Source organism: Dasypus novemcinctus, chromosome 3 (assembly GCF_030445035.2).
Source record: "Dasypus novemcinctus isolate mDasNov1 chromosome 3, mDasNov1.1.hap2, whole genome shotgun sequence".
NCBI lineage: Eukaryota > Metazoa > Chordata > Mammalia > Cingulata > Dasypodidae > Dasypus > Dasypus novemcinctus.
In genome coordinates, this window is record NC_080675.1 from 61576265 (window position 1) to 61603844 (window position 27580).

At 38.4% G+C, this 27580-nt stretch overlaps 1 protein-coding gene across 2 annotated transcripts in view; it reads left to right on the top strand.

Annotated features, from left to right (window-relative positions):
* Nucleotides 1-27580, top strand: part of MAP4K5 (mitogen-activated protein kinase kinase kinase kinase 5) — a 160941-nt gene that overhangs the window by 78430 nt on the left and 54931 nt on the right. For both annotated transcript variants that reach the window (XM_058293444.2, XM_058293445.2), the window contains exons 7-9: nucleotides 20498-20545; nucleotides 20627-20669; nucleotides 21477-21549. In XM_058293444.2, the coding sequence (XP_058149427.1) occupies nucleotides 20498-20545; nucleotides 20627-20669; nucleotides 21477-21549 (164 nt within the window). The remainder of the gene's footprint in view (nucleotides 1-20497; nucleotides 20546-20626; nucleotides 20670-21476; nucleotides 21550-27580) is intronic.

Sequence of the window (27580 nt, forward strand, 5' to 3'; positions counted from 1 at the left end):
TTTCAGAGACGGTTCTCCTACCTTTGCTGGCAGCACCCTACTTTTTCCCGGGTAGGAAGTAATACTACTTCCTTCTATGTCCTCAACAACCAGCCCTTGTCAGTAGAGAGGGAGATTGAAAGGGTTGGATCTCTTTAGTCCCTTCCTGGCTCCCTAGGCAAACAATGGCACAGCCTTCCAGATTGGAAGGGCTCAGCTAGTGGGACACAGCATACAAATTTGTGGGTCAAAAGCTGAGTCAGCCTTAGGCTGTGTCCCTCTCTCTTCCCTTCCTGAGGAGATATGTCCACAGAAATCCGTCCTGGTTAGTAGAGAGGGAGATCGAGAGGATCGGATCTCTTTAGGATCTTTTTAGTCCTGTGCAGGCTCTCAGGGCAAACAATGGCACAGCCCTACTGGCCCATCAGGGCTCCTGGGCAGGAAGCAGATGTCGTCAAGTGGTAAAGCCTCCGCCTACAATATGAGGGAACCCAGGTTTGATCCCTGGGACCTCCTGGTGAAAAAGAAGAAGAGAAAGTGTGCCTGTGCGGTGAGCCAGTGCCCACGCATGAGCCGGGTGCCCACATGAGTGCCCACGTGGTGAGCTGAGTGCCCATGTGAGTGCCTGCGTGGTGAGCCAGTGCCCATGCAAATGAGTCACACAGCAAGATGATGATGCAACAAAAGAGAGACTAAGGGGAGGTGCTATTGACAAGGAAACTCTCCACATCAGAGGTCCCCAGGATCTAATCCCTCTGAATCCTAGAGGAGACAGATGAGAAGAGAAGACAAAAAAGAGAAATAGATACAGAATATCACACAACGAATGAACACAGACAGCAAAAACAGCAGGGCAGGGGAGGGAGAGGGGAAAAAATAAATACATCTAAAAAAACAGTACTATGGGGGGTGGAAAGGGCTCCTGGGACACAGCAGACCAAATTTGTGGGTCAAAAACTGTGGTCTGCCTTAGGCTGTGTCCCTCTCTCTTCTCTTTCCTGGGGAGGTAGATCCCTGGAAACCCCTTTGTCTATAGCCACTGGCCCAGCAGCCTGAGAATTCAAGTGTCTTTGGTGTGGGGGAGGGTGCTTGCAGTAGGTGCTTGCAGTAGCAGCTGCAGTTTGTAACTCACAGTTTTGCAGGTGCAATTCTTTTCCTTTGTCCCTCTTTTGGGCAGTGTCCAGCCTTCCCCTTGTGTCCTAAACTCTAGAAGATTTTCCCCAGGCCATTTCCGCCTGTCCTCTAAGTATTTTTCTGAGAGGAAAGAGAGTTCTGTGTCTTTCTGTTCTGCCATCATCCCGGAAGTCCTGGTAGAGTTTTAGTATACTATAATGGGTTGTAGATCTTCAACAGTGATACACAGTATGCAGTATTTCCCCCAGTTTATTTAACCACAGAGTCCTTTTTTACCCCTACAGACCACCATTTTTTCCCTACCAGAGCATCCGTTAGGACTGGTATTCTGTGAATAACATTTTGGGAAACAAATTAATTGATTCCTGTAAGTGAAGAATGAAAAAGCTCATTGTTCATGATTTTTAGAAATACCATATGTAATAATGGCAATTTTTTAAAAAGTCTGACTCATATTGCTTATATTACCTTAACCTGTCAGTCAGTAATAAATAACCTTATTTTCAGTGCCCTGAAAGACTACTCATAAAGAAAATTAGCAATAAAACAGTTGTTTTTATATTTTAAGGCTTAAAATTGGGACGAGGGAGTTAGTAATAGTGATTGTATTTTTATTTTGATAATTCACCAATCAATTGTTGATTGATGATTGTATTAGTCAGGGTTGTCTAGGGAAACAGAATCAACAAGAGATATCTGTCAATAGTATGTGATGTTGTAAGAGTCTCTCACATGACCATGGGGATGCACAAGTCCAGATTCCACAGGCAGGCTGCAACCAGGGACTCCAATGAAAGTCCAGTGAAGGTTCTTCACAAGTTCCGTGAGATGTTGGCTGTCCAAAGACAAGCTGGGAAATTCTCACTCAATGCTGGAATCACTTCCCCTTTTAAGACATTCAACTGATTGGATAAAGTATCACCCATTGCTGATGGCAGTCTCCCTCAGTGATGTAATTGTAATCAGCTATCTATGATTTACCACTGCAGGAAAGTCAGTGGTGACTAAAGTCCATAAATGCCCTTTTATTACAGTTAGTCCAGTGCTTGCTTGACCAAACAGCTGGGCACAATTACCTGGCCGAGTTGACACAATAGCCTAACCATCACAATGATTTTCTGTAATTTGTTTAGAAGTGAAACTGATGCTTTATATGTTGCTCTTTCATATTTTAAGAACAGGGAAAGTGACATGATTTAGGAGAAAGCTCTAGTCAGCTCAAAAAAATTACTTTCCACATACTTTAGAAGATATACTAAAATTATTGTGAGACAAATTAAAGTAAAATTTGCTGTCTCAATCAATATTTATATTTCTATGATAGTCATATAATACAGAAATCTACCTTTTTTATAGCTACATATAATGCAAACCTAGCCATAGATCTATAGCAGAAAACTGTTGACAATGAATTTTCTTTATATTTCAGTCTCCAAAGTTCATTTCTTCTTTAAGTAATGGACAGAAAACAGAATGGAAGTTTATATATGTAGTTCTGTATTCTGGCCCTGGTATATTACCTTAATCTCTTCTGTGGCTCTAATTCTCCATGTATAAAATGAAGCTTTGAAGGAATGGGCTTCAAGATTAGTTTCAGGGAAGTGGATGTGACTCAAGTGATTAGGCTCCTGTATACCATGTAGGAGGACCAGAGTTCAATTCCTGGGGCCTCCTGGTAAAGGCAAGCTGGCCCGAGGAGCAAGGTGGCCCACGTGGAGTGCTGGCACAGCAAGATGACACAACAAAAAGAGACAGAAGAAAAACAGTAAGTAGACACAACAGACCAGAAAGCTGAGGTGGTGCAAGATATTGAGTGCCTCTCTCCCACTCTGGAAGGTCCTAGGATTGGCCTCTTAAAGAGAAGACAAGCAGACACAGAACACACAGTGATTGGACACAGAGAGCAGACAGCAAGCCCAAAACAAGAGGGGGGAGAGAGAAATAAATAAATAAATAAATCTTTGAAAAAAGATTAGTTCCAACTGTGAAAATTTCTCTTATGCTGGCAGACTTACACTCCTGAGCAGGATGAAGTAACAGGGAAACGATTTTACCATGCTACCCCAAACTAGGCAAAATTTATGAACAGTGGTTATCAATAAACTTGACATCAGGTAACAAAGGCCAGTGATCCCTAAGAGATAGGAAACAAACTAGGGAAGCCTTATAATTGCCACTGTTTATGGCCTTAGGAAAGTTTCCAGGCCTTGGCACAGGAAGTAAAAACTCGGGCAGAGTCCAGAGAGACCAAACCAACTAGTGTTTTCAAGACACACTTTAGAGAAGAGTACTACATCAGAAGAAAATGTCAGAGATCTGTGGAGGGCCCTGTCAAGTATTCAGCAGAATACTGATTAGTGCATATGCATGAGGAAACTACCAACGGCCTGGGAAAAACCATCTTAAGAACTTAGAGCTAACACAGTCATTAACATTGTAAAAAATAGTGCCTGTTTTCCACCAGCTAGACTGTAAAACATCACACTTTATAGGTAATTAAGTAAAGTACTTAAAAGGGTCTTGCCTTAGTAATGGGGAGCCCAAGATTATGTACTATACATTACTCTGGTCTTGGCTAGATCTAAAAGGATCAAACTGTTTACAAGTAACTTATCTGAATTTTAAGATTACTAATATAAAAATTTTTAAATACCCAGCATCAAAAAAAAAATTAAAAATATGTGGCTTCCAATCAAAGATTTCCAGCCATTCAAAAAGGCATAATAAAGCAAAACAGGACTTCTGATGGACCAAGGAGGTGGCTCCAGAATGCTGATCCCCCACAGAGTATTTGAACAACTAGCAAAAACTGGCAGACTGTCTCTCTCAAAACTCCAGAAAATAGTTAAAGGGTTGCAATAACTGGGCAAATGCTGAATTAGGAAACACAACTTTACAAACAATAGGAGAAGCTCATGGCACCCTTGCTGGCCCATCCCTTTCCTTGGAGTGATGCAGAGCCAGCCTACATTCCCATTGTGGGTCCCTGCCCTGTTCCAGAGGAAGCAGAACAACACCTATATGCATACTGGAAAACCTGTATTTCGGTGCCACTCTGTCAGGTACCAGATGAACAGACTGAACTGAGACACTCATCTCTAGATTGCCATCTGAGAAGTTGCACTGCAGGCAGAAGCAGCTTGCAGACACCTAAACCAGTGTAAGAAACTAATTAATTAAAATGGCCTGGGACAAGGGATTACCTGCTTTAAGTCATACAGTAGAGCATTAGAGAAGAGGAGAAAATTTATTTCATAGAGAGTAGAGGGGACATTGAAATTCTTGTAATCAGGGGAATTTCTAAGGCCATGAGCAAGCACAAACCCAGAACAAGATTCAGACTCAGAAAAGACAGAAAGGTATCTATACTTTACATTCACCTTGGGCTGATCATCTTGATAGGATGGCTAAATTTTAAAGGAGAGCACTAGCCAATGCAGAGCTAATTTCTAAAAATTTTTGTGTGTATATGCTGGTTTGTTTGCTTTTCTCAGTTCCTAGCTACTCAAGGAAATCTCTGTCATATCACTAGCTGGATACAGACTTAACAAACTGATACCTCAGGGACTAAGTTACAAAGTTAACACTTAAAGTATTAAAATGTACAATGTGCAACAAAAGATTACAGGACAAAGAAACAGGAAGTAATAGCCCATCCAAAGGAACAAAATAAAATTCCAGAAACCATCAACAAGAAGAACAGACTTTGAATATATCAAAGACTTAAAAAAAATGATTCTCAGTATGCTCAAAGAGATAAAGTACAGATTTAAAAAGAAAAAAAAGACACTACCGAGAAAACAATGAATCAACAATAAAAGATCCTCAGTAAAGAGAAGTTTTACTGGAGTTGAAGACCACAAAAACTGAAATGAAAAATTTACTAGAGGATTTCAACAGCAGATTGGATGGAACTGGCTGAAAAAGAATCAGTGAACTCAAAGATAATTGAAATGATTCAGTCTGAGTAGCAGAAAGAAAAAATTTTTGAATGAAAAAAGTGAACAGAGCTGTAGCAGTTTGGTATCGATATGAATTCCAAAAATAGATGTTGGATTATGCTTGTAATCTGATCTGTACCTGCGCATGATTGAGTTATGATTAGTCCCCCACCAAGGGGTGGCGGCTCACAGATAAAAGGCATGGCAAAGAACAGAGTTGAGGGTTTCTGATGTTGGAATTTTGTTGCTGGAGTTTAATGCTAGTCTTAAGCTGGAGCCCCAAGGAAAGAGACAGAGCCATTTGCCTGATCATCTACAACTGACCTTGTGGAGGAAACAGAGGCGCTGAGCCCAGAGTAACCCAGGAAGCCTGAACCCTTGCAGATGTCAGCAGCCATCTTGCTCCAACACATGGAAATAGATTTTGGTAACTTAAGCTTTATGACCTGATGACTGTAAGCTCCTACCCCCAATAAATACCCTTTATAATGCCCAGCAGATTTCTGGTATCTTGCATCAGCACCCCTTTGGCTGACTAATACAAAAGAGCCCAAAAACCTGTAGAACACCATTAGCCATACCAATGTATGTATTATGGGAATCCCAGAAAGAAAAGAAAGAGGCAAAAGATATAGTCAAAGAAAAAGTGGCAGAAAACTTCCCAAACTTAACAGAAGACATGAATATGCATACTCAAGAAGAGCAACAAAACCTAAACAGGATTAAACTGAAGAAAACCATGCCTAGACAAAGAGCGGTCAAATTGTCAAATGCCATGGACAAGGAGTTCCAAAGAGTGAAAGAGAAAAACGTCGTTTTACGTTCAAGTGAGTCCCTGTAAGATTAAGCATAGATTTCTCCTTAGACCCAAGGAAGCAAGAAGGCAATAGGAAAAAATACTTAAAGTGTTTAAAGAAAACAATTACCAACCAAAAACATTATATCCAGTCAGACTTACTTGCAAAAATGAGGGAGAAATGAAAATATTCACAGATAAATAAAAATTGAAAGAGTTTCTCACCAGTACACCTAAGGGAATCCTTTAGGCTGAAAGGAGAAGTACTAGATAGTAGATCAAAGCAGCATAAAATAAAGTAACTCTAGTAAAGGTAACTGTATGGGTAATTTAAATGCCAGTACTATTTTATTTTTTTATATGTAACTACATTTTATACTTCATACAGGTTATAAAATGCAAATGCATAAGAAATAATGATAAGTCTGGTTTTGGACTTAAAATGTATAAAGATAAAACTTGTAACAAGAACAACAAAAAGGTGGAGGCACGGAGGGGTATAGGTATGTGTATGCTATTGAGGTTAAGTTGGTAACATATTGTGGTGGTTAGGCTAATGTATCAACTCAGCTGGGTAATTGGGCCCAGTTGTTTGGTCAAGCAAGCACTGGGCTAATTGTAATATAAGGACCTTTACTACGTAGATAGCCAATTGTATCTGCATCACCCAGGGAGATTACCATCAGCAATGAGTGATGCTTTATCCAGTCAGTTGAATGCTTTAAAAGGGGAAATGATTTCAACATTCAGAGAGAATTTCCCAGCTTTTCTTTGGACAGTCAGTGTCTCCTGGAAACTCATTAAGGACCTTCATTGTACTTTCATTGGAGCCCCCAGTTTGCAGCCTGTCTGCGGACCCTGGACTTATACATCCCCACAGCCATGTGAGAGACTTCTGTGAATTCTCATACTGTTTACAGATATGTCCTGTTGATTTTGTTTCCCTAGAGAACCCTGACTAATACACATATCAAGCATGGTTGCTATAGATTTAGGGTGTTAAATTTCAACCCAATGTAACCACACAAAAAAAAAAATACATGAAAAATATATTCAGAAGGAAATGAGAAGGGACTCAAAATGGTACAATATTAAAAAGTCATGTAAATATAAAAATATACATTAACAGAAAGTTGAGGGACAAAAAAGGTTATAAGACTTACAAAGACCAAGTAGCAAAATGTCAAAAGAAAAATCCTACTTCATCATTAGTTATTAGAAATGTAAATGGATTAAACACTCTGGTCAAAGGCAGAGATTGGTAGATAGGCAAAAAAGCATGACCCAACGTTATGCTGTTTACAAGAAACTCACCTTAAATTCAGAGACACAAGTAGATTGAGAGTAAAAGATGAAAAAATATATATGTCATACAACTAGTAACCAAAAGTGAGCAGGATAGCTACACTAATATCAGATAAAATAGACTTTAAATTAAAAAAAAAAAAACACTTTAGGGAGTGGATGTGGCTCCAGCCATTGGGTGCCTTCCTCTCACATGGAAGGTCTCAGGTTTGGTTCTTAGTGCCTCCTAAAAAAGCAGGACGAGCACAACAGCGAGTGCAAACATCAAGGTGTTGGTAGTGGGGAGAAATAAATAAAATAAATCTTTTAAAAAACAACATTATAAGGAACAAAAAAAGTCACTATATACTGAAAAGGAGACAATTCAATAAGAAGACATAGCAGTCATAAATATATGTACACCTAACACCAAAGCCTGAAAATATATGAAGTAAATATTGATAGATTTGAGGGGAGATATAGACGGCTCTACATTGATAATAGGAGCCTTCAGTATGCCACTCTCAATGGACTGAACATTTAGACAGAATATCAGTAATGAAATAGAAGACTTGCATGATACCATAAACCAACCAGACCTAACAAATAGAGTGCTTCACCCAACAGCAACAGAATATACACTCTTCGCTAGTGCGCATAGATCATTCTCCAGGATGGGCCATATGTTAGGTCGCAAAGCAAGTCTCAATAAATTAAAAAATATTGAAATCATATGTCTTCTCTGACCACAATGGAATGAAGTTAGATACCAATATAACAGAGAAAGAACTGGAAAAATTCACAAATGTCTGGAAAGTAAACAATGTACTCATAAACAGCCAAAGGATCAAAGAAGAAATCACAAGATAGTGATGGTGATGGATGTCCTCAAGATGGCATCTGAACAAATGTACATTAATGTTATATGATGTTAATATCAGGCAAAAATAAAACCAAAGCAGACTATGGGCAATAGTGTATAACAATACATTAATAATCTTATTTAAAGGGTAAAAAAAGAAAAAACAATGTAGTCATTTAAGACATCCCTGGGAATATTTCCCTCAGAGACAACTAAGTAAAAGGGCAAGTTCCATTTCCTTGGAACTAACTGTACAGACTGGAGAAAGACTTCACAAATGCTGAATGGAAGGGAAAAAAGAGCCCACCAAAAAGGAAAGTAGATAATCTGCATTTCAGACTTGCTAGTCCAGACCCTTCCTCCACACTCAGTCCTTCAAAGCATAAGAGTCACAGAAAGGCAGCACTCCAGCCTGGGCAATTCCTGCTGTGGTTGCAGACCACAAAGTCACTAACAGCAGCGACTTAGGGCTCCATTTACATTCAACCATAAGGACCCAACACCACATAAACCCAGGATGTGGACCTGTGGTCAGGAGCACGTACATACAAAATGGTTCCCATGAAACAGGAGACCAGCAGCAGAAATGATGTCAGCGTATATACCCAATCTGCTTTCTAATTGCTAGTGCAATTAGAAATTTAGAAATTAGAAAAAAAAAAGGAATTTATTAACAGTGACCCCATCTGGCTCCCTGGGGCATGATACCCTAACATGGAAGTTACCTGAGGCAGAAAATCCACAGAAAAAGAGGAAAACTGAACTGCCTCTTTGAATGACTGGCAATCATGTAAGATAGGGCAGACACCCAAGACTGAAAGCTGTAGGGGAAAATGGGCACTGAATGTGGGTGAGAGCAACTGAGCAAATCATATCCTCTAGGAAGGAATGTTGGCACAAAAACAGTCCAGGAGAAACAGCACAGCATGTCCCAGGCAAGAGATGGGTACATAAGACCTGAGAAAATCTGAATAAATAAGTCTGTTGTAAAGGTTTAGTGTAAGCTGGACCAAGTGTTGAAGAACCTTAACATACACTAACACACAGCCAATCTGCAGTAAAATCTTAGGCAAGATGGAGACACTGGCTTTCAAAGTTAGCACATCAAAATAATCAAATCCCATTCATTAGCAAAAAATCACTAGGTATGCTAAGAAACAGGAATATATGATTCATTCAAGGGAATAAAGGCTTCAGAAAAAACACTGACATTGGAACAACTAATCATAGAAGTTCAAACAAATTTCCTAAATTCAAGGAGTTGAAGGAAAATATGGGTAGAAATAACCTAAATATGTGTACAGAGCTAAAGAGTATTAAGACGTTGTGTGAACAAAGAAAAGAATTAGAAAGCTTAAAAAATAACAGATCCTATGGAGATGAAAAACACAATAATGGAGGTTGAAAATACATTAGAGGAAAGCGGACTTGGCCCAAGGGATAGGGCATCCGCCTACCACATGGGAAGTCCGCGGTTCAAACCCCAGGCCTCCTTGACCCGTGTGGAGCTGGCCCATGCACAGTGCTGGTGTGCGCAAGAAGTGCTCTGCCACGCAGGGGTGTCCCTCGCATAGGGGAGCCCCACTCACAAGGAGTGTGCCCCGTAAGGAGAGCCGCCCAGCATGAAAGAAAATACAGCCTGCCCAAGAATGATACCACACACACGGAGCACTGACACAACAAGATGATGCAACAAAAAGAAACACAGATTCCTGGTGCCACTGATAAGGATAGAAGCAGTCAAAGAAGAACACACAGCAAATGGACAGAGCCGAGAACTGAGGGGGTGGGGAGGGGAGAAAAATAAATAAATAAATCTTTAAAAAAAAAAATACATTAGAGCTATGCAGCATTAGATTCCAACAGACTGAAGAAAGAAGCAGCAAGCTAGAAGACAGGATGATCAAAATAATGCAGTCAGAACAGATAGGGAAAAGACTAGAAAGAAATTATCAGAGCCTGAGGAACCTGTGGAACATAAAGTGAACTAACATATATGTCATGGGAATCCCAGAAAGAAAAGAAAAGGGAAAGGGGGCGGAGAGAATATTTGAGGAAATAATGGCTGAAAATCTCCCAACTCTTATGAAAGACAAATATACATCAAATATACATGTCCAAGAAGTGCTACATATGTCAAATAGGTAAATCCTAATAGCCTTCTCCAAAACACATACTGATCAATATGTCAATGGCTAAGATAAAGAGAGAATTCTGAAGGCTGCAAGAAAAGAGCAATTTGTCACATAACAGACTTAGTGTCGATTCCTCATAAAAAACCATGGAGGCAAAAAGGCAGTGGTATTACTGAAAAAAAGAAAAACTGACTCTATCCAGGAAAACTGTTCTTCAAAAATGAGTGAGAATTGAAAACATACGCGGATAAGCAAAAATTGAGAGTTCATCATCAAAAGACCTGCCCCATAAGAAATGACTGGAGAGAGTGGCTTAGAGTAGCATAAAGAGGTGAAGACCTTCAGCAAAGGCAGCTATGTGGATAAATTCAAGACTCAATAGTACTGTATCTCCAGTATAACTTTTTATTGCCTATCAGGTAGAATACAATGAGATAAGAACCCTATTTCCTGTAATAGTTACATAAAATGTAAAGAGGTAAGGTGACAAAAACAACTTTAAGAGGGGAAACAGAGGGATGTGGTAGCAGAGTATGTGTATGCTATTAATATAAATTGGTGTTGTTTTAAACTAGTAGGTTATAGAGTTGGGTACTTTAATACAAACCGCAATGTAACCACAATGAAAGTATTTTTAAAATATACAGAAACAAAAATGAGAAAAGGATCAATCAGTTATATCACAAAAGGTCAACTGTATAGAAAAGGAAGCTGCAATAAAGGAAAAGAGACAAAAAAGATAAGACATTTTTTTAAAAGCACAAAATAACTAAGGTAAGTCCAGCCATATCAGTAATAATATTGAATTTTTTTAAAGATTTTTTTTTAAGATTTATTTTTTATTTATTTCTCTCCCCTTCACCTGCCCCCCGCCCCACCCAGTTGTCTGTTCTTCGTGTCCATTCGCTGTGTGTTCCTCTGTGACCACTTCCATCCTTATCAGCAGCACCGGGAATCTGTGTTTCTTTTTTGTTGCGTCATCTTGCTGTGTCAGCTCTCCGTGTGTGCGGCGCCATTCCTGGGCACACAGCACTTGCTTTCACGCTTGGTGGCTCTCCTTACGATGGGATGCACTCCCTGCACGTGGGGCTCCCCCACGTAGAGGAACACCCCTGCGTGGCATGGCACTCCCTGTGCGCATCAACACTGTGCATGGGCCAGCTCCACACGGGTCAAGGAGGCCCACGGTCTTAACCGCTGACCTCCCATGTGGTAGGCAGATGCCCAGTCCATTGGGCCAAGTCCGCTTCCCTAAGATTTATTTTATTTCTCTCTCCACTCCTCACTCTTTGTGCTCACTGTGTCTGTTCATTTTGTGCTCATCTGCCTTTTTATTTTTTTTATTTTTTTTTAAGATTTATTTATTTCTCTCCCTGCCCCCCCACCCCTGCCCCAGTTGTCTGCTCTCTGTGTCCATTTGCTGTGTGTTCTTCTGTGTCCACTTCTATTCTTATCAGCAGCACTGGGAATCTGTGTCTCTTTTTGTTGTGTCATCTTGCTGCGTCAGCTCTCCCTATGTGTGGCTGCCACTCCTGGGCAGGCTGAACTTTATTTCACGGCTCTCCTTACGGGGCACACTCCTTCCGCATGGGGCTCCCCTATATGGGGGACACCCCCACGTGGCAGGGCAATCCTTGCACGCATCAGCACTGCGCGTGGGCCAGCTCCACACGGGTCAAGGAGGCCCTGGGTTTGAACCATGGACCTCCCATGTGGTAGGCGGACCCTCTACCCATTGCACCAAGTCCGCTTCCCTCATCTTCCTTTTAGAAGACACTGGGTACCAAACTGAGGACCTCCCATGATGAATGGAGGTGCCTAATCATTTGAGCCACCTCCACTCCTTTTTTGAGTCTCTCATTATATTTTACTCCTTGTATCTCTGTTGTGTCATCTTGTTGTGTCAATTCGCTGTGCCATCCTGTCATGTCAGCTCGCTGTCTTGCTCTTCTTTTCTTAGAAGGCACCACGTACCAAACCTGGGACATCCCATGTGGTAGGCAGGAGCTCAATTGCAGAGCCACATCCTCTTCCCACATTGCATTTTTTTTAAAGATTTATTTATTTTATTTTTTGTTGATTTATTCCCCCCCCCCTTACGTCTTGCTTGCTGTCTGCTCTCTGTGTCCATTCGCTGCACGTTCCTCTGTGTCTGCTTGTCTTCCTTTGTTGCGTTATCTTGCTGTACCAGCTCTCTGTGGGTGTAGGCCATCAGTTCTCCATGGGTGTGGGCTGTCAGCTTTCCACGGGCGCGGGCCAGCTTACCTTCACAGAGAGGCCTCAGGGTGTGAACCCAGGGCCTCCCATATGGTAGACAGGAGACCAATGGATTGAGCCACAGCGCTTCTCCCCACATTGAATTTTAATGGATTAAACTCACCAGTCAAAAAACATAGATTGGCAGAATGTATGAAAAAGCATGATCCAACTATGTGTTGTTTAAAAGAGACTCATCGTAAACCCAGAGGTTGAAAGTGAAAGAATGGACAAAAATAGTAACCAGAAGACAACTGGTGTAGCTATCCTAATGTTAGATAAAAATATTCAAAACTACAAGAGATGATTTTCAGTGGGAAAAAAAAAACAGTTTGTCAAATCCAACCCGGAGAGGGAGGATTGTAGAAATCTCCAGGAATCAGTTCCTCCACCAGAACATCTAAGGTATTGGCAGGAACTGAGTCAACCATTCTATATGGTGTCTAATAAAACACTATGTAGCATCCTGGGAAGAATACAGAGAAGGGATTAATAAACTGTGGTATTTATCAGTGAATTTCACCCTCCTTGCATCAGGTACCATCCCCAATCCCCAAACTCTGTGGCAGACAGCCCTGTGGTGTCCAGCCCAGGTTCCTGGTACTGCTTGCTTATGCCAGGTGAACTATAAAGACCTAGTCCTTCAAAATTGGAGGCTGTGTCATCTGGTTGCTGACCACTGCTTTGGATCAACTTCTTTAGGTTGATGAGGGGCTAGCTCTGAGGGTAGTCATTCTTCTAACTCCTCAGGCAAAAGCAGCAGAGGAGTCTTAAAAAGGCAATATCTATTTTAAGCCCCTCTTCTATGCCCATTCCCTATTTGAGAATAAAACTAGTTTGTAAAAGTCATATATCAACAGCTGTAGCCCTGAATTATAACAGCAGCAGCAACAATACAATAAAACAAACTAGTAATCCCAAAGCAGTATGAGAACTTGATTTCTATAGTTTCTAATAGTATATTGCTTAGAATATCTAGTTCTCAACAAAAAAATTACAAATTGCAGAAAGAAAAAAAAGCATGACCCATTCACAGGATAAAAGTATTTGCCAGAACATCCCTAAGGAATCTCAGACATTGGAACTATTAGTCAAAGACTTTAAGTCACCTGTCTTTATGTTTGGTGAGCTAAAGGAATCCATATACAAAGAATTAAAGAAAATTAGTAAATTATTGTTTGGTAAAATAAAGGGATGGAAATTATAAAATGGATACAATCATAAATTTTGGGGATTCAGAGGCAGTAGATGAATTCAACAGCAAATTTAAACAGAAGGATCAGTAAACTTGAATATAAGACAATTCAAATTATCTACTGTTAGCAACAGAAAAGAAAAATAATGAAGAAAAATGAACAGAACCTAAGGGACCTATGGGATACCATCAAGCTTACTAATCTAAGCATCTTTGGCATCTCAGAAGGACAAGAAAGAGAAAAGGAGGCAGAATAAGTATTTGAGGAAATGATGACTGACAATTCCCAAATCTGATGAAAGGCATGAATATACACATCCAGGAAGCTCAGTAAACTCCAAGCAGGATAGACTAAGAGATCTACACCAAGATACATTATAGGAAAAATTTCAAAATCCAAAGATGAGAGGATTTTGAAAACAGCAAGAAAGAAGCAACTTGTCACATATGAGAGATCGCCAATAAGCTTAACAGTGATTTTTCATCATAAACCAGAGAGATCATAATTCAGTGAGGTATCATATTTAAAGTCCTTAAAGAAAAAAACATGTCAACCAAGATTGCTGTATTCTACAAAATTACCATTCAAAAATGAAGGAGAAATGAAGACAGTTACAAATAAATAGAAATTGAGATTTCATTCCCAGAAGACCTGTACATGAAATGCTAAAGTAAGTCCTTCAATCCAAAATAAAAGGACATAAAGGAAATAAAGATAGTAACTCAAAGCCATAAGAAGAAATAAACAACATTGGTATGGGTAAATATATAATCTTTGTATTATTATACTTTGGTTTTTTAACATTTTTCACCCCTTCTAAGACTTAACAGGCAAACGTGTAAAATAAAATCTTAAGTCTTTGTTAATGGGCATATAAAGGTGTAATCAGAGGCAATAACAATATAAAGATGGGATGGAGATATACAGGAGTAGAGTTTTTATACCATAGAAACTATGTTGTTACTAGTTTAAGATGTTGATTGTAATTGCAAAGGTGACTCCTAAGAAAATATTTTAAAAATAAAGTGGTACCTTGGTAGTCAATAATTGGTTCTAAGAGGTGCTACAAATACCAAAAATGATGAATACCAAACAAATTTTTCCCTTAAGGAATAATGTAAATAAATGTATTCCCAAACCAAAGACAATGCACATTTCTAAGGCAGTATTTTAAAAGATAGGGTTGTCATTACTTTACATGAGAAATAAACCTAAAAATTATTAAATATTTAGATTAACTAAAATAAAAATTTCCCTTGTATTGAGAAGAGTCCATGGCCTAATGGGATGCTGGGAGGAGAGTGGTGAGGAGGAAAGGTTAGATGGAGTATTGCTTGGAAGGAGAGTTCCCCTGCAGCACAACATCGGGCACTTACTCCTCAGGTGTTTTTTCTCTTTTCCACCTTTTTTCAACTTGCACCACACACACTTTGTCACTTTCACTGAAAACTTATCCAATGAGAACTGCTTCTGTCTTCTTTTCAAAATTCCTTGAAAGTGTGAAATTGTTTGGTCATTCAATAAATTCACATTTCTGCTTGTCAGAGCTTTGTCCGGATGGTGCTTCGCAAAGTTTTGAACTTCTGCCCATTTTGCACATATTTCTGTTATTAAGGTACTGGGGACATCCTCCCTTATCTCCTCCTCACCTGAAAAATGGATCTCATCACAGTTAAAAACTTGGTGGGGAATAAAACACTCAGCCTCTACATAGTCTTGAAATTCACTGAAGAATTCATCAGCAGTCTTTTTATTAGCACTTGCTGCCTTGCCATGTCTCACGTCACTATGGATACGGGTCCTCTTTTTTTAAATGATCAGACCAGCTGTTCCTGGCCTTATAAGTTCGACACTGTCACTGTCATCGCTCAGTTCGGGTTTGATTTTTCAAAAGATTGGTAGGTAACACTCTTGCTTTTTCACATGTCAAGGCTTCTGATACATTGTTGCAGTGCCTGCTATCTGCTTCTTGTTCACCCAAATTAATAACAGCTTTTCAACTTGTTTGAGCAACATCAACCTTTTTTATCACTTCTTTACTCTTAATGATGGTGGAGACGGTTCTAGGCATACTGTATTCCCTAGCAAGATCAGTAATGCAAATACCATTCTCGTATTTACCTATTATTTCTCTTTTTTTTTGCTCAGTGGTGCTGCAAGTAATTTTCTTTTCTTCTCAATGCAGTCGCTGCTCATTTTTTTAGGACCCATGATGAAGGAAAAAAAATGCAAAAATACACAGAATGACCTCAGAAGCTAGGGTAAGACTGCAGTGGGATGTGCACAGGGCAAGAGCTACCATGTGCCTAACACATGACCCTTTGTTTCAGCTGAAAAGTGTAGCAAGTCTTGAGGCAACCAACATCAACAAGTTCTAGCTTGCATGTCCAGTACCAAACAAATTACTGGGACAAAATGTTTGCGTTAAAATGCATCAAGTACCAAATTTGATGAGTTACAAAGTGGTTGAGTACCAAAGTCTGACTGTATAGCAAAAAGAAAAGGAAATCAAAATGGCATAGTACAAAAAAGCAATAAATACCAAAAAAAAGTCAGCAATGAAGTATTGCAATGGATTTTTAGATTTTACATCAAAAGCACAAGCAATAAAATAAAAAATTAATGTACTTCATCAAAATTGAAAGCTTTGTTACTATGGAGGATATTATGAAGAAAGTGACATTGTGAAGAAAGTGAACCAAACAACCCATAGAATGGAAGAAAATACTTGGAAACCATATGTTTTGGTTTTCTAGACTGTTCAAAGAAATACCATGAAATGATTTGACTTAAGCAGTGGTAATTTATTCACTTACAGTTTTGAGGCCAAGAACTTGTCCACATCAAGGCATCATCAAGGTAATACTTTCTTCCTGAAGACTGGTTACCAGCCATCCTTTGCTCCTCTGCCACATGGCAAGAAGCCACATGGTAGCATCTGCTGGTTTCTCCCTTCTTTTCCAGGTTTAATTTTCAGTTTCTTGCTTCCATAGTTTTCTCCTTTCTCTCTCTGTATTCATTCCATTTATAAAGGACACAGTAAGAGAATTAAGACCCATCCTGAATGAGGTGGGTCATACCTTAACCGATGTAGCCTCATCAAAAGGTCCTACTTACAGTGGGTCCACACCCACAAAAAATTACTTAAATTTAGGAACATGTCTTTCTGGGGTACATGTAGCTTCAAACCACCACACCATATCTCTAATAAGGGTTTAACATTCAGAATATATGACAGACTCTTAAAACTCAGCAACAAAAAACCCAATTTTTAAAAATGGATCTGGATTTGAATAAACATTTTTCCAAAAATGATCATTCACATGGCTAATGTATGAAAAGATCCTTATACTATTAGCCATTAACAATGTAAATTAAGGGAGAGTAACGGGACTGAGACTGTGACTCACCAGCTCAACACTGCCTTCCCATCAGTGCCTCCTCTAGCCATGTCCAAGGAGAAGCCCAAGGAGGGAGTAAAAACAAAAAGACCGTGTCAATATAAAAGTAGCCAGGCAGGATGTCAGTCATCAAGTTACACTCCGTGGAGCACTCTTATGAAGACATTCTGCAAAAGACAGGACTTACCAATGAGGCAGATTAGATTCAGGTTTGATGGGCAACCAATTAATAGAACAGATACCCCAGCACAACCGGAGATGGAGGATAAGGACAGCAGGACATGTTCCATCAGCTTAAGTGGAGGAGACACCATCAGTGATTTCCAGCAGCAGACTGGATTCAATGCATGAGGCCATTAGCCTCTTGGGGCATGGCATCTAGAAGCACCATTGCCACACCATGTCATCTGTCCTTGCATTTGCTTTTAAATGGTAAACACATAAACATGCTAATCTCAAAGGAATCTGCTGAAACTTGAGGGCAGTCACCGAAATTATTTTTCTGATGTGCTGTGTGCAATTCAAAACTGTATCTGCGGGGATTAATCTACAACTTAAATTGGGCCAACAAGATTTGTTTGTTTAGGTAAAATCAGTTGCCAGATTTTTGGTTTGTTTTTGTTTTCATTTTTTCTCCTCTTGCAGTTTTTTCCCTTCAAACTTGTGACCTCAATGTCTACTTCTAGTCTGCAGGTGGAGATCTTATTCCCAGGTGCTGCAATTCTTCAACCCACCCCACCCAACCCCATCTCCGCTTTTTCTAATCATGTGGCTGACTCAGGTTCACTGCAGTGGGGATACTTCTGTTGGACAAATTTTAGGGGAATGATGGAGATGGAAGGCAAAATTTTACTTTATTATTAAAATGCCAAATATTGCAAATTTTAAGTTTCATTAGAATATGGTAAAGTTGAAGGGAAAATAATGGAGTGCTTCTTAAAAGGTAAAAGAAGAAAAATAACCAATTGAGAGGTGATGAGTTTTGTTTTTTTGTTTCTTATTTATTTATTATTATTACTAGAATAATGCAAATGTTCTAAAAATGAAGTAAATGCACAACTATGTGATTTTACCAGATGCCATTGATTGTACATTTTGGATGGATCTGTGCTTTATTAATAGTAATGTATCAATAAAATTGATTTGTAAAAAAACTAATTTAAAAAGAAAAAAGTCCTTCAATAATATGGCCCTGAACATTCCCTACTCCTTGATGCTTAGGAGCCCCACCACCACTGCTCAGTACATTGGGCAACAGCTGGCATGACTGAATTGGCTTTCCCTTTTTTTTTTTTTTAATATGGAAGAAAACAGTGACCAGAGTTCCCATTTGGTAATAGTATCGTGGTTTCAGATTTCTTCTTCTATTTGCCTCTAATGAGTAATTATGGTCTATATGTTAAAAAGTAAGATTAAGTATTGCTTACAGTTATATCATTGTGTAAAAGGCCACTTCAAAGTGCGGTTGAAAACAAGACCTGTGGGAGAATGACTTGATACTACTCTCCAGGGTCTCACCAACCTTTGTTCTGCTGCTTTCCAAAGACCTTTGTCAGTACAATGATTTCAGTTCTTTGAAATATTTTGGGATCTTTGCCAATTAAAATTTTCCATAGTTCTGTCTTTTGTCCTTCAGTCAGGATTCTTTGCTACCTGATGACCAGTGTCTACCTTTTCTGTAGTCACTTGAATGGTTGGACCACAACTGATCAAACTGATCATCTCTTGCACACTTGATATTTTGCTGAAAATATCCTCATTGCCTTGGCATTTTGCTATACAGGGCTAGGATGGGACTTTTTGTTGGCTTTATTGTGTTTATTCACCAATTTTTACATTATTTGTTGTCCTTTACTACTGTAAACAGTAAATGTAGTTTGGTATTCTATCAGAAGATGTAAATTAAAACAATAAGATACCACTTCACACCCACTGGGATAGCTTATTATTTAAAAACTCAAAAATAGTTAAATGTTGATTTGGATGAAGAGAAATAGGAACTCTCATACATTGTTGATGGGATTGTGAAATGTTGCGATCACTGTGGAAAACAGTTTGACAATTTCTCAGAAAGTTAAACATAGAATTATTATATGACCAGGCAGTTACTCATAGATAAATACCCAAGAGAAAGTAAGCATATTCACATGAATACTTATATAGCAACATGATTTGTAATAGTCAAAGGTGAGACAACTCAAAATATTCAGAAACTAATGAATGGACTTTTAAAAATGTGATGTATCTGTGCAATAGATTATCATTTGCCATAAAAAGACGTCAAGTACTAGTACGTGTTACAACCTGCATGAACCTTGAAGGCATCATATTGAGTAAAATAAGCCAGACACAAAAAGGGCAAATATTGTATGATTTCTCCTTTGATATACTTAGAGTGAGAAAATTCACAGAAAGCAGAATAGTGGTTACCAGGATTGGGGTTGGAGTGGGATGTTATTATTAAATGAGTATGAGTTTTGATTTCTGATGATGAAAATTGTCTGGAAATAGTGGTATAAATTATAGTTTTGTTAGGGTACTTAATGTCAAAGAACTGTCCCCTTAAAATGGTTAAGATTATTATTGTTATGTATAATTTACCACAATTTTAAAAAATTAAATATTTGTAAAGAAACAAAAATAGCTCAGACACTGATACAGATGTTAGAATTAGCAGAAAAGGACATTGAAACAATTAGAATAATTATATTCAGGATGTTCAACAAATTAAGTAGAGACATGTTAAAAAACAAAATGCCCAATCAGACTTTTAGAGATGAAAACCATAGAGTTTCATGGAGGAACACTGCATAGGATTAACAGTAAGTTGGCTATGACAAAAGAAAGAATTAATGAACTTAAAGACAGAGTAGTGAAAAGTATCCAAAATAAAGTCACACACCAAAAAAAAAAAAAAGAATTTTAAAAAGTGAAAAGGTCATCATTAAGCTGTGGGACAAATAAAGTGATCTACTATGTGTGAAATTGGTGTTTCTGAAGTAAAGGTGAGAAAAGGGAGATAGAAACAATGTTTGGAAAAATAATAGCTGAAAAGTTTCCAGATTTGATGAAAACTATAAATCCATAGATCCAAAGAGCTCAGTGGATCCCGGGCATAAGAAAGGTGCATAAAACCACAGTAAAGCATAGCATAATCAAATTGTTCATTTGATAAAGAGAATCTTAAACATAGCCAGAGCAAAAAGACATCATATATGAAAGATGAAAGGTAACAATGATAGCAAATTTCTAAATGTGATGAGGAAATTTTTTTGTGCTGTAGAAATAGGATATTTTAATAAAATATTTCTGCCTTTTACCAGAAAATGAATTAGAAATCTTTTCAGATATAATAAGCATTGATTAATTTAAGAACAAAAAATACCTGTCTTGGTCCTCCCCCCTTTATAATTTATTATTTATAATAATAAATTCTTATTTGTAATTAAATAAGAATTTAATTACAAAATGTACAGTTTTGCTAATCCATACTTTTTTTTTTTTTAACTTCAGGGTCTTGCTTATTTGCATACTAAAGGCAAAATGCATAGAGATATCAAAGTAAGTTTATTTGTTATATTTACATTGCTAATTTAATTTGAAGAAATTTTATGATGCTAATTTTTATTGTTTGTGTTTTAGGGTGCAAATATTTTATTGACCGACCACGGTGATGTAAAATTAGGTATGTTATTTCAAGTTCCTAAAATTCTTTCCAAAGAATTTAAAATTTTATATGAGAATTATCACTGTATAAGTAAAATATGCATTTAATATTTAATACCATGAGCCACAATAATGTTCATTTTTTGATCCAGTAATTCTACTACCGAGATTGTATATGGAAATTAAGTTTAAAGAATGAAAATCCATATTCACTGAGGTAATAAAGCATTATTTACAATAGAAAATAAAATGCAGTCATAGATCTAGCAAATTGAAAAATTGTTAAACTGTGAAAAATTCACTTTTAGCATTTTATTCAGTCATCAAAGTTAATAGTTATGAACTATATGTAAGAAGAAAATCCTCTAGTGTGTTAAATGGCCGAAACCTGAACTGTATGAGTATTTAGTCTTTTATAACCATGTTTAACAACATCAATAAAATAGTTACACATAGGGAAAAAATTATTTTTTTTTTCCTAAAAGCACTAAAATGCTTGCTTAGTTGTGTAAGGATAAAAGGAATCCAGGTGGGTGTCTTTACCATGTGTTTTGTTGTTGCTTGTTTTTCCAAATTAACTTGAATGTGTTTGTAATAAAAATATTTTTAATAACTTTGTTCTTAATAAAGTGCTTCCATGCTAGTAAAATATCAATAAACTCTTTTCTTTTAATGATTATATCTTGAGCCAAGCAAGAGGAGATTTAGGTATTCAATTTGTACTAGCATTCATATCTGATTTATTATTAGTGCCGTGGCTAAAAGAGAAACTTAGAAATGTTTGTTTTATTGAAAACTAAAATTTTTGTGTTTTTTTCCCCACCAGCTGACTTTGGTGTGGCTGCAAAAATAACAGCTACCATTGCAAAGAGAAAATCTTTCATTGGCACCCCTTATTGGTAAGACATTACCAATAATCAACTGAATTTGGTACATTATCTTTTCTTCACAATTAGTAATCAGCTTTGATACCTGGTTAATACAAGTGATTCAGTGACTGGACATCAGGAGACTTGTACACTTCTTGATTAGATTAGGGAAATTGGATACTCATTTTCATTATTTAACTTACCCTGTATTGTTTTTTGTTTTTGTTTTTTAAGATTTATGTATTTATTTATTTATTTCTCTCCCCTTCCCCCCCACCCCAGTTATCGGTTCTCTGTGTCTATTCGCTGTGTCTTCTTTCTTTGTCTGCTTCTGTTGTTGTCAGTGGCACGGGAATCTGTGTTTCTTTTTGTTTTGTTTTGTCATCTTGTGTCAGCTCTCCGTGTGTGCGGCACCATTCCTGGGCAGGCTGCACTTTCTTTCGCTCTGGGTGCACTCCTTGCACGTGGGGCTCCCTTACATGGGGTACACCCCTGCGTGGCAGGGCACTCCTTGCACGCATCAGCACTGTGTTTGAGCCAGCTGCACACGGGTCAAGGAGGCCCTGGGTTTGAACCACAGACCTCCCATGTGGTAGACAGACACCCTAACCACTGGGCCAAGTCCGCCGCCTACCCTGTATTGTGAAGTGCTAATAATTCCTACTGTCCCTGGAATCTTCTTTTGAGAGGACTTATAAGGCATGAGATTCTCAAAAGAAAGACTCATGTCTCATAATTTTCTTAACCTTTCTTCTGTTGTTGCTTCTGGTTTAATTTAGGACTTTATAGTTGTTAAAACTCATGCATCCTAACCTACCATTAGTCTGTACCAGCCACCCCTCCTCCAAATGCTTACTACCAATTACTGATAAAGTAATCTTTTTTAAAAAATGCTTGGATTATTGACAGACAAATCATTGAAATACAATAGCAAGCCTAGTAGTAAACCTTAATATGTAAAATAATTTAATAAATGTTATTAAAAATGACACATAAAAATTTACTTGAAAGATTAGAATTTTTAATAAGCAGTATTTGGGTGACTTATTATTTGGAAAGAAATTTAAAATAACTCCATCTCTCATACCTAATGAAAATAATTTGCATATTAAAATCTTAAATATGAAAGGGAAACCACTCTCTGTGGTTGCTGAAGAGATGGTCAGAGGAGTACCCTCTGCGCAGCTTCTATCTATTCTGCGGTGGGATGCACCTTCTCCAGAGGACATCAGTGCAAACCTGAATAAGAAAAAACATTTTTTCTTCCAAAGCCATGGCCTATCAGTTATATAGAAATACCATTTTGGGACAGTGTTCAGGAGGGCCTAGATGAATACATACAGTCTCAGTAGGTCACCCCCCCCCCCCAACTTGCCCTTCAAGTTCTACTTTGGTTTTAATAGACTGTAAATTCAGAGAGTCAAGATCAGAGTCAGTTTTAGGGGCTCTCTAAATAACTACAGATACTACAAAATGTGTGGACTTTCTTATTGAATGATGTTGAATTCAAAGAGATGACTGAGCTTACTAATGTGGATAAAGTGATAATAAAAAATACCAGCTCTAGTACTACAGAATGAATAGGAAAAAAATTGGCTTTTTTATGCCATCTTCTGTTATTATTCTTCACTTTTGAAGAGAAGCATAGAAGACACTTTTTAATTTATTCTAGCAATGCAGAAATAACTATACTCAGCTCTACTATAAGGGAATTCCAGGAGCTTATAACTCTCTAGCCTCTTAATTACCTTATTATACAGCATGAAGAAACAACTTTTTTTAAATGACAAGTTGTCAAACATTCTTTAATATACTTTTTTTTTTTAAGATTAATTTTTTATTTATTTCTCTCCCCTTCCCCCCCACCCCACCCCAGTTGTCTGTTCTCTATGTCCATTTGCTGCGTGTTCTTCTTTTTGTCCGTTTCTGTTGTTGTCAACGGCTTGGGAATCTGTGTTTCTTTTTTGTTGCATCATCTTGCCGTGTCAGCTCTCCCTGTGTGTGGTGCCATTCTTGGGCAGCCTGCACTTTCTTTCGCGCAGGGCGGCTCTCCTTACCAGGCACACTCCTTGCGTGTGGGGCTCCCCTGTGCTGGGGACACCCCTGCATGGCAGGGCACTCCTTGCGCACATCAGCACTGCATGTTGGCCAGCTGCACACGGGTCAAGGAGGCCTGGGGTCTGAACCACGGACCTCCCGTGTGGGAGACAGATTCCCTATCCACTGGGCCAAGTCTGCTTCCCGAATAAAATACTCATTTTAAAACTCAAAAAAAGAAAAGAAAAGAAAAGAAAAGAAAGAAACCAAAAGAACCTGCTTTCAGAAGTAAGAAAGCCTTTTTTGGTATGAAACTTTAAAGGGGAGGGAGCAGGTATGGTTCAGGGATTTGAGTGCCTGCCTCCCATGTATGAGATCCTAGGTTCAATCCCCAGTACCTCCTAAAAATAAATAAATAAATAAACAAGAAATAAGCTTTAAAAGAAATGATTGATAGATTTAACTAATGAAAATTTAAAACTTACATATGTTCATCAGCTTAAATGAAATTAAAAGGGAGGTAACAAACCAAGAAATGTTGGCAAAAAATATGACAAACTAGATTCAGTATCTTTAATATATAATTAGTTCTTACAAATTAATAAAAGTCTCATTAGAGGCAGCTAGTTCTTAAAATAATACATAGAGGTTGTCATAAAATATGAAAAGTGTTTATATTCAATGAACAAAAGAATAATGAAATTCTTTTCTATAAAATTGAAGGAAGTTTGGAATCATGGGTTATACTGCTATCATTATTATTTGTACAATAGTAGTGAAAGTGGAAATAGGTAGAACAATTTTGAAGGATAATTTGGCCATAATATTTCAAAAACTCCAAGGAAAGTTTATGCCCTTTAGTTAAAGTAATTTCACTTGTCATAATTTACATCAGAGGAGCATACAGATTTGAATATAAAGAGCTTAATCACAGTATTTTAATAAAAATGAGAGAAGATATTAATGTGCAACAGGAATTAAATTATGTACATTCAGTAGAATATATGCTGCTGTTAAAATTCATGTTATAAAAGGTGATTAAATGGTCAGGGATATGTCCATGATATACTGTTAATCAAAAAAGCAATCTAAAAGGTAGCAAATGTAATATAGTACCACTTTTATAAAAAATGTGTGTGTGGTGTTTAAATAAAAATTGTCGGTGAAAGCATGAAACAGCTTCTCTCTGGTTGCCTTGTTTTCTTCCGTATATATTTTATATACATATGTTCCAGAGTCTCTTCAGAAGAGAACAGAAAAATGCCCCAGTAAATAACATTTGCATACAAGTTAAAAGAAAGCATACTTGTGTTAGAATTACATATAGAATTTTTCCTTATTGCATACCTATTTCCCTCTTTAGTCTCTCTTTGTGACTGTCCTCCCTGTGAACACTTTTCTCTAGTCAAAATTGCCTGGTTTTGTACCCTGACTATCCCAGATATAATATTACTACTATTGCTTTGTTGGTTATTTCCCTAGGATATCCTTCTTTATTTATCTTAAGTCCTGCCCATTCTTAAGGGTAGCACACACTCTGCCTTTCTTTAACCAAGGCACACTGACCAATAACAGCTCTCCTTACCACTGAGCTAGCAAGTGTTTGGCAGGCCTGATCTGCTTAGCACTCTCATTGTTATCTGATTCCAAAGGATATGATGTATGTCACTCATTTACTTTCCTGGCTCCAGCTCATCCTCTTTCCTCCATGAAACTTGCCTTCAATTATCTTTTTTTTTTAAGTTAAGGACTTCTTTTTATTTTATTTTATTTTATTTTCCTTTCCCCTCCACCCATACTGCAGTTTTTGCTGTCTTTGTCCATTTGCTGTGATCTTCTGTATCTGTTTCTCTTTTTTTTTTTTTTTTAAAGATTTATTTATTTATTTTAATTTCCCCCCCTCCCCTGGTTGTCTGTTCTTGGTGTCTATTTGCTGCGTCTTGTTTCTTTGTCTGCTTTTGTTTCTTCGTCCGCTTCTGTTGTCTTCAGCAGCACAGGAAGTGTGGGTGGCGCCATTCCTGGGCAGGCTGCACTTTCTTTTCACGCTGGGCGACTTTCCTCACGGGCGCACTCCTTGTGCGTGGGGGCTCCCCCACACGGGGGACACCCTTGCGTGGCACAGCACTCCTTGCGCGCATCAGCACTGCGCATGGCCAGCTCCACACGGGTCAAGGAGGCCCGGGGTTTGAACTGCGGACCTCCCATATGGTAGACGGACGCCCTAACCACTGGGCCAAAGTCCGTTTTCCCTGTTTCTCTTTTTTTTGTCTTCTCATCTTTCTCCTCTGGGATTCACCAGGATTCGATCCTGGGGACCTCTAATGTGGAGAGAGGTTCCCTGTCAGTTGCACCACCTCACTTCCTGGTCTCTGCTGTGCTTCACCTTGACTCTCCCCTTCATCTCTCTTTTGTTGTGTCATCATCTTGCTGCATAACTCATTTGCGTGGGCACTGGTTCACTGCGCGGGCACTTGTCTCACCACGCGGGCCCTCGTGTGAGCACTCAGCTCAGCGCGTGGGTACTCGGCTCACCACATGGGAAACTTGGCTCACTGCATGAGCACTCGGCTCACCATGCGGACTCTGGGCTTGCTGTGCCGGCACACTTTGTCCTCTTCTTTTTCACCATCGAACCCAGGTCCTCCCATATGGTAGGCGGAGGCCTTATCACTTGAGCCACATCTGCTTCCAAACCTTCAGTTATCTTCCTCCATGGTCATCATCTTCTTTTTACTCCTATATCCATTATTAAGTGTATAGCTTTTGCATATTGCATATATAGCTATATGTTGGCATATATATATGTATACTTGTTAGCCACACTGAAGTTCAGAGACAATGTGTTATAACTTTGTAACTTAAGTGCATGTATAATAAAAGCAACTTAATTTTCAAAATAGTGGACATTAAAAAAATTACACATTTCCCTAAGTAATATTATCTACTCATTATAACTTTTAAGTGTCATCATGATACACCACTGACATCCAAATATCTAACTCTACTACTCAATTGACCTTCAGTCTTCTATATATTCAATAGTTGTTTGATAGTAGCTCTGCTTAGATACCTACAAACATTTTATACTTAAAATAGACTCTTTTTTATACAAAACCCCACTTGATACTACTGCTCTGGAATAACTTTTTTTTTTAAGCTTTATTTTTTATTTGTTTCTCTCCCCTTCCCTGCCCTGACATTGTCTGCTCTCTGTGTCCATTCACTTTGTGTTCTGTGTCCGCGTGTGTTCTTCTCTGTCTGCTTGTATTCTTGTCAGCAGCACCGGAAATCTGTGTCTCTTTCTCTTTTTGTTGCGTCATCTTTCTGTGTCAGCTTTCTGTGTGTGTGCGCGGCACCACTCCTGGGCAGGCTGCGCTTTTTTCACGCGGGGCGACTCTCCTTACCAGGCACACTCCTTGTACATGAGGCTCCCCTTTGCGGGGACACCCCTGTGTAGCATGGCACTCCTTGCGTGCATCAGCACTGCATGTGGGCCAGCTCACCACATGGGTCAGGAGGCCCTGGGTTTGAACCTTGGACCTCCCATGTAGTAGGCAGATGCTCTATCATTTGAACCAAATCCGCTTCCCACAGGACTCTTAAATCAACCCCTTTCATTCTAACTCTCCTGCCACTTCAAAAAGTCCTTTATCCTTTTTTTCCCTGGTCTTTTGAAATGGTCCTCTAACTCATCTGCCTAACTTTGATATCTTCTCTTCTCACACCATCGTAAGTTTTAGATCAAGTTTATACCCATAATTAAATCTTTCAGTAGACCTCATCATTTTCACAGTAAAGTCTAAACTCCCTTGTAAGGTCAATAAATCATTCATCATCTAGCCCCTACATCATTTTCCAAACACTTTTTAGACCCTCTCAAATCATCTGTGGTGAAAGACCTGTTTTTTCTTTCATTTCCTGTTTATCACAGACTGCTAACGTTTGTAAAAGAAAAAAATTAATTACTAGGGAAATGGTCATGCATTTGGATGACAGTAAATGCTTACTCTTAATTTTTGTACTC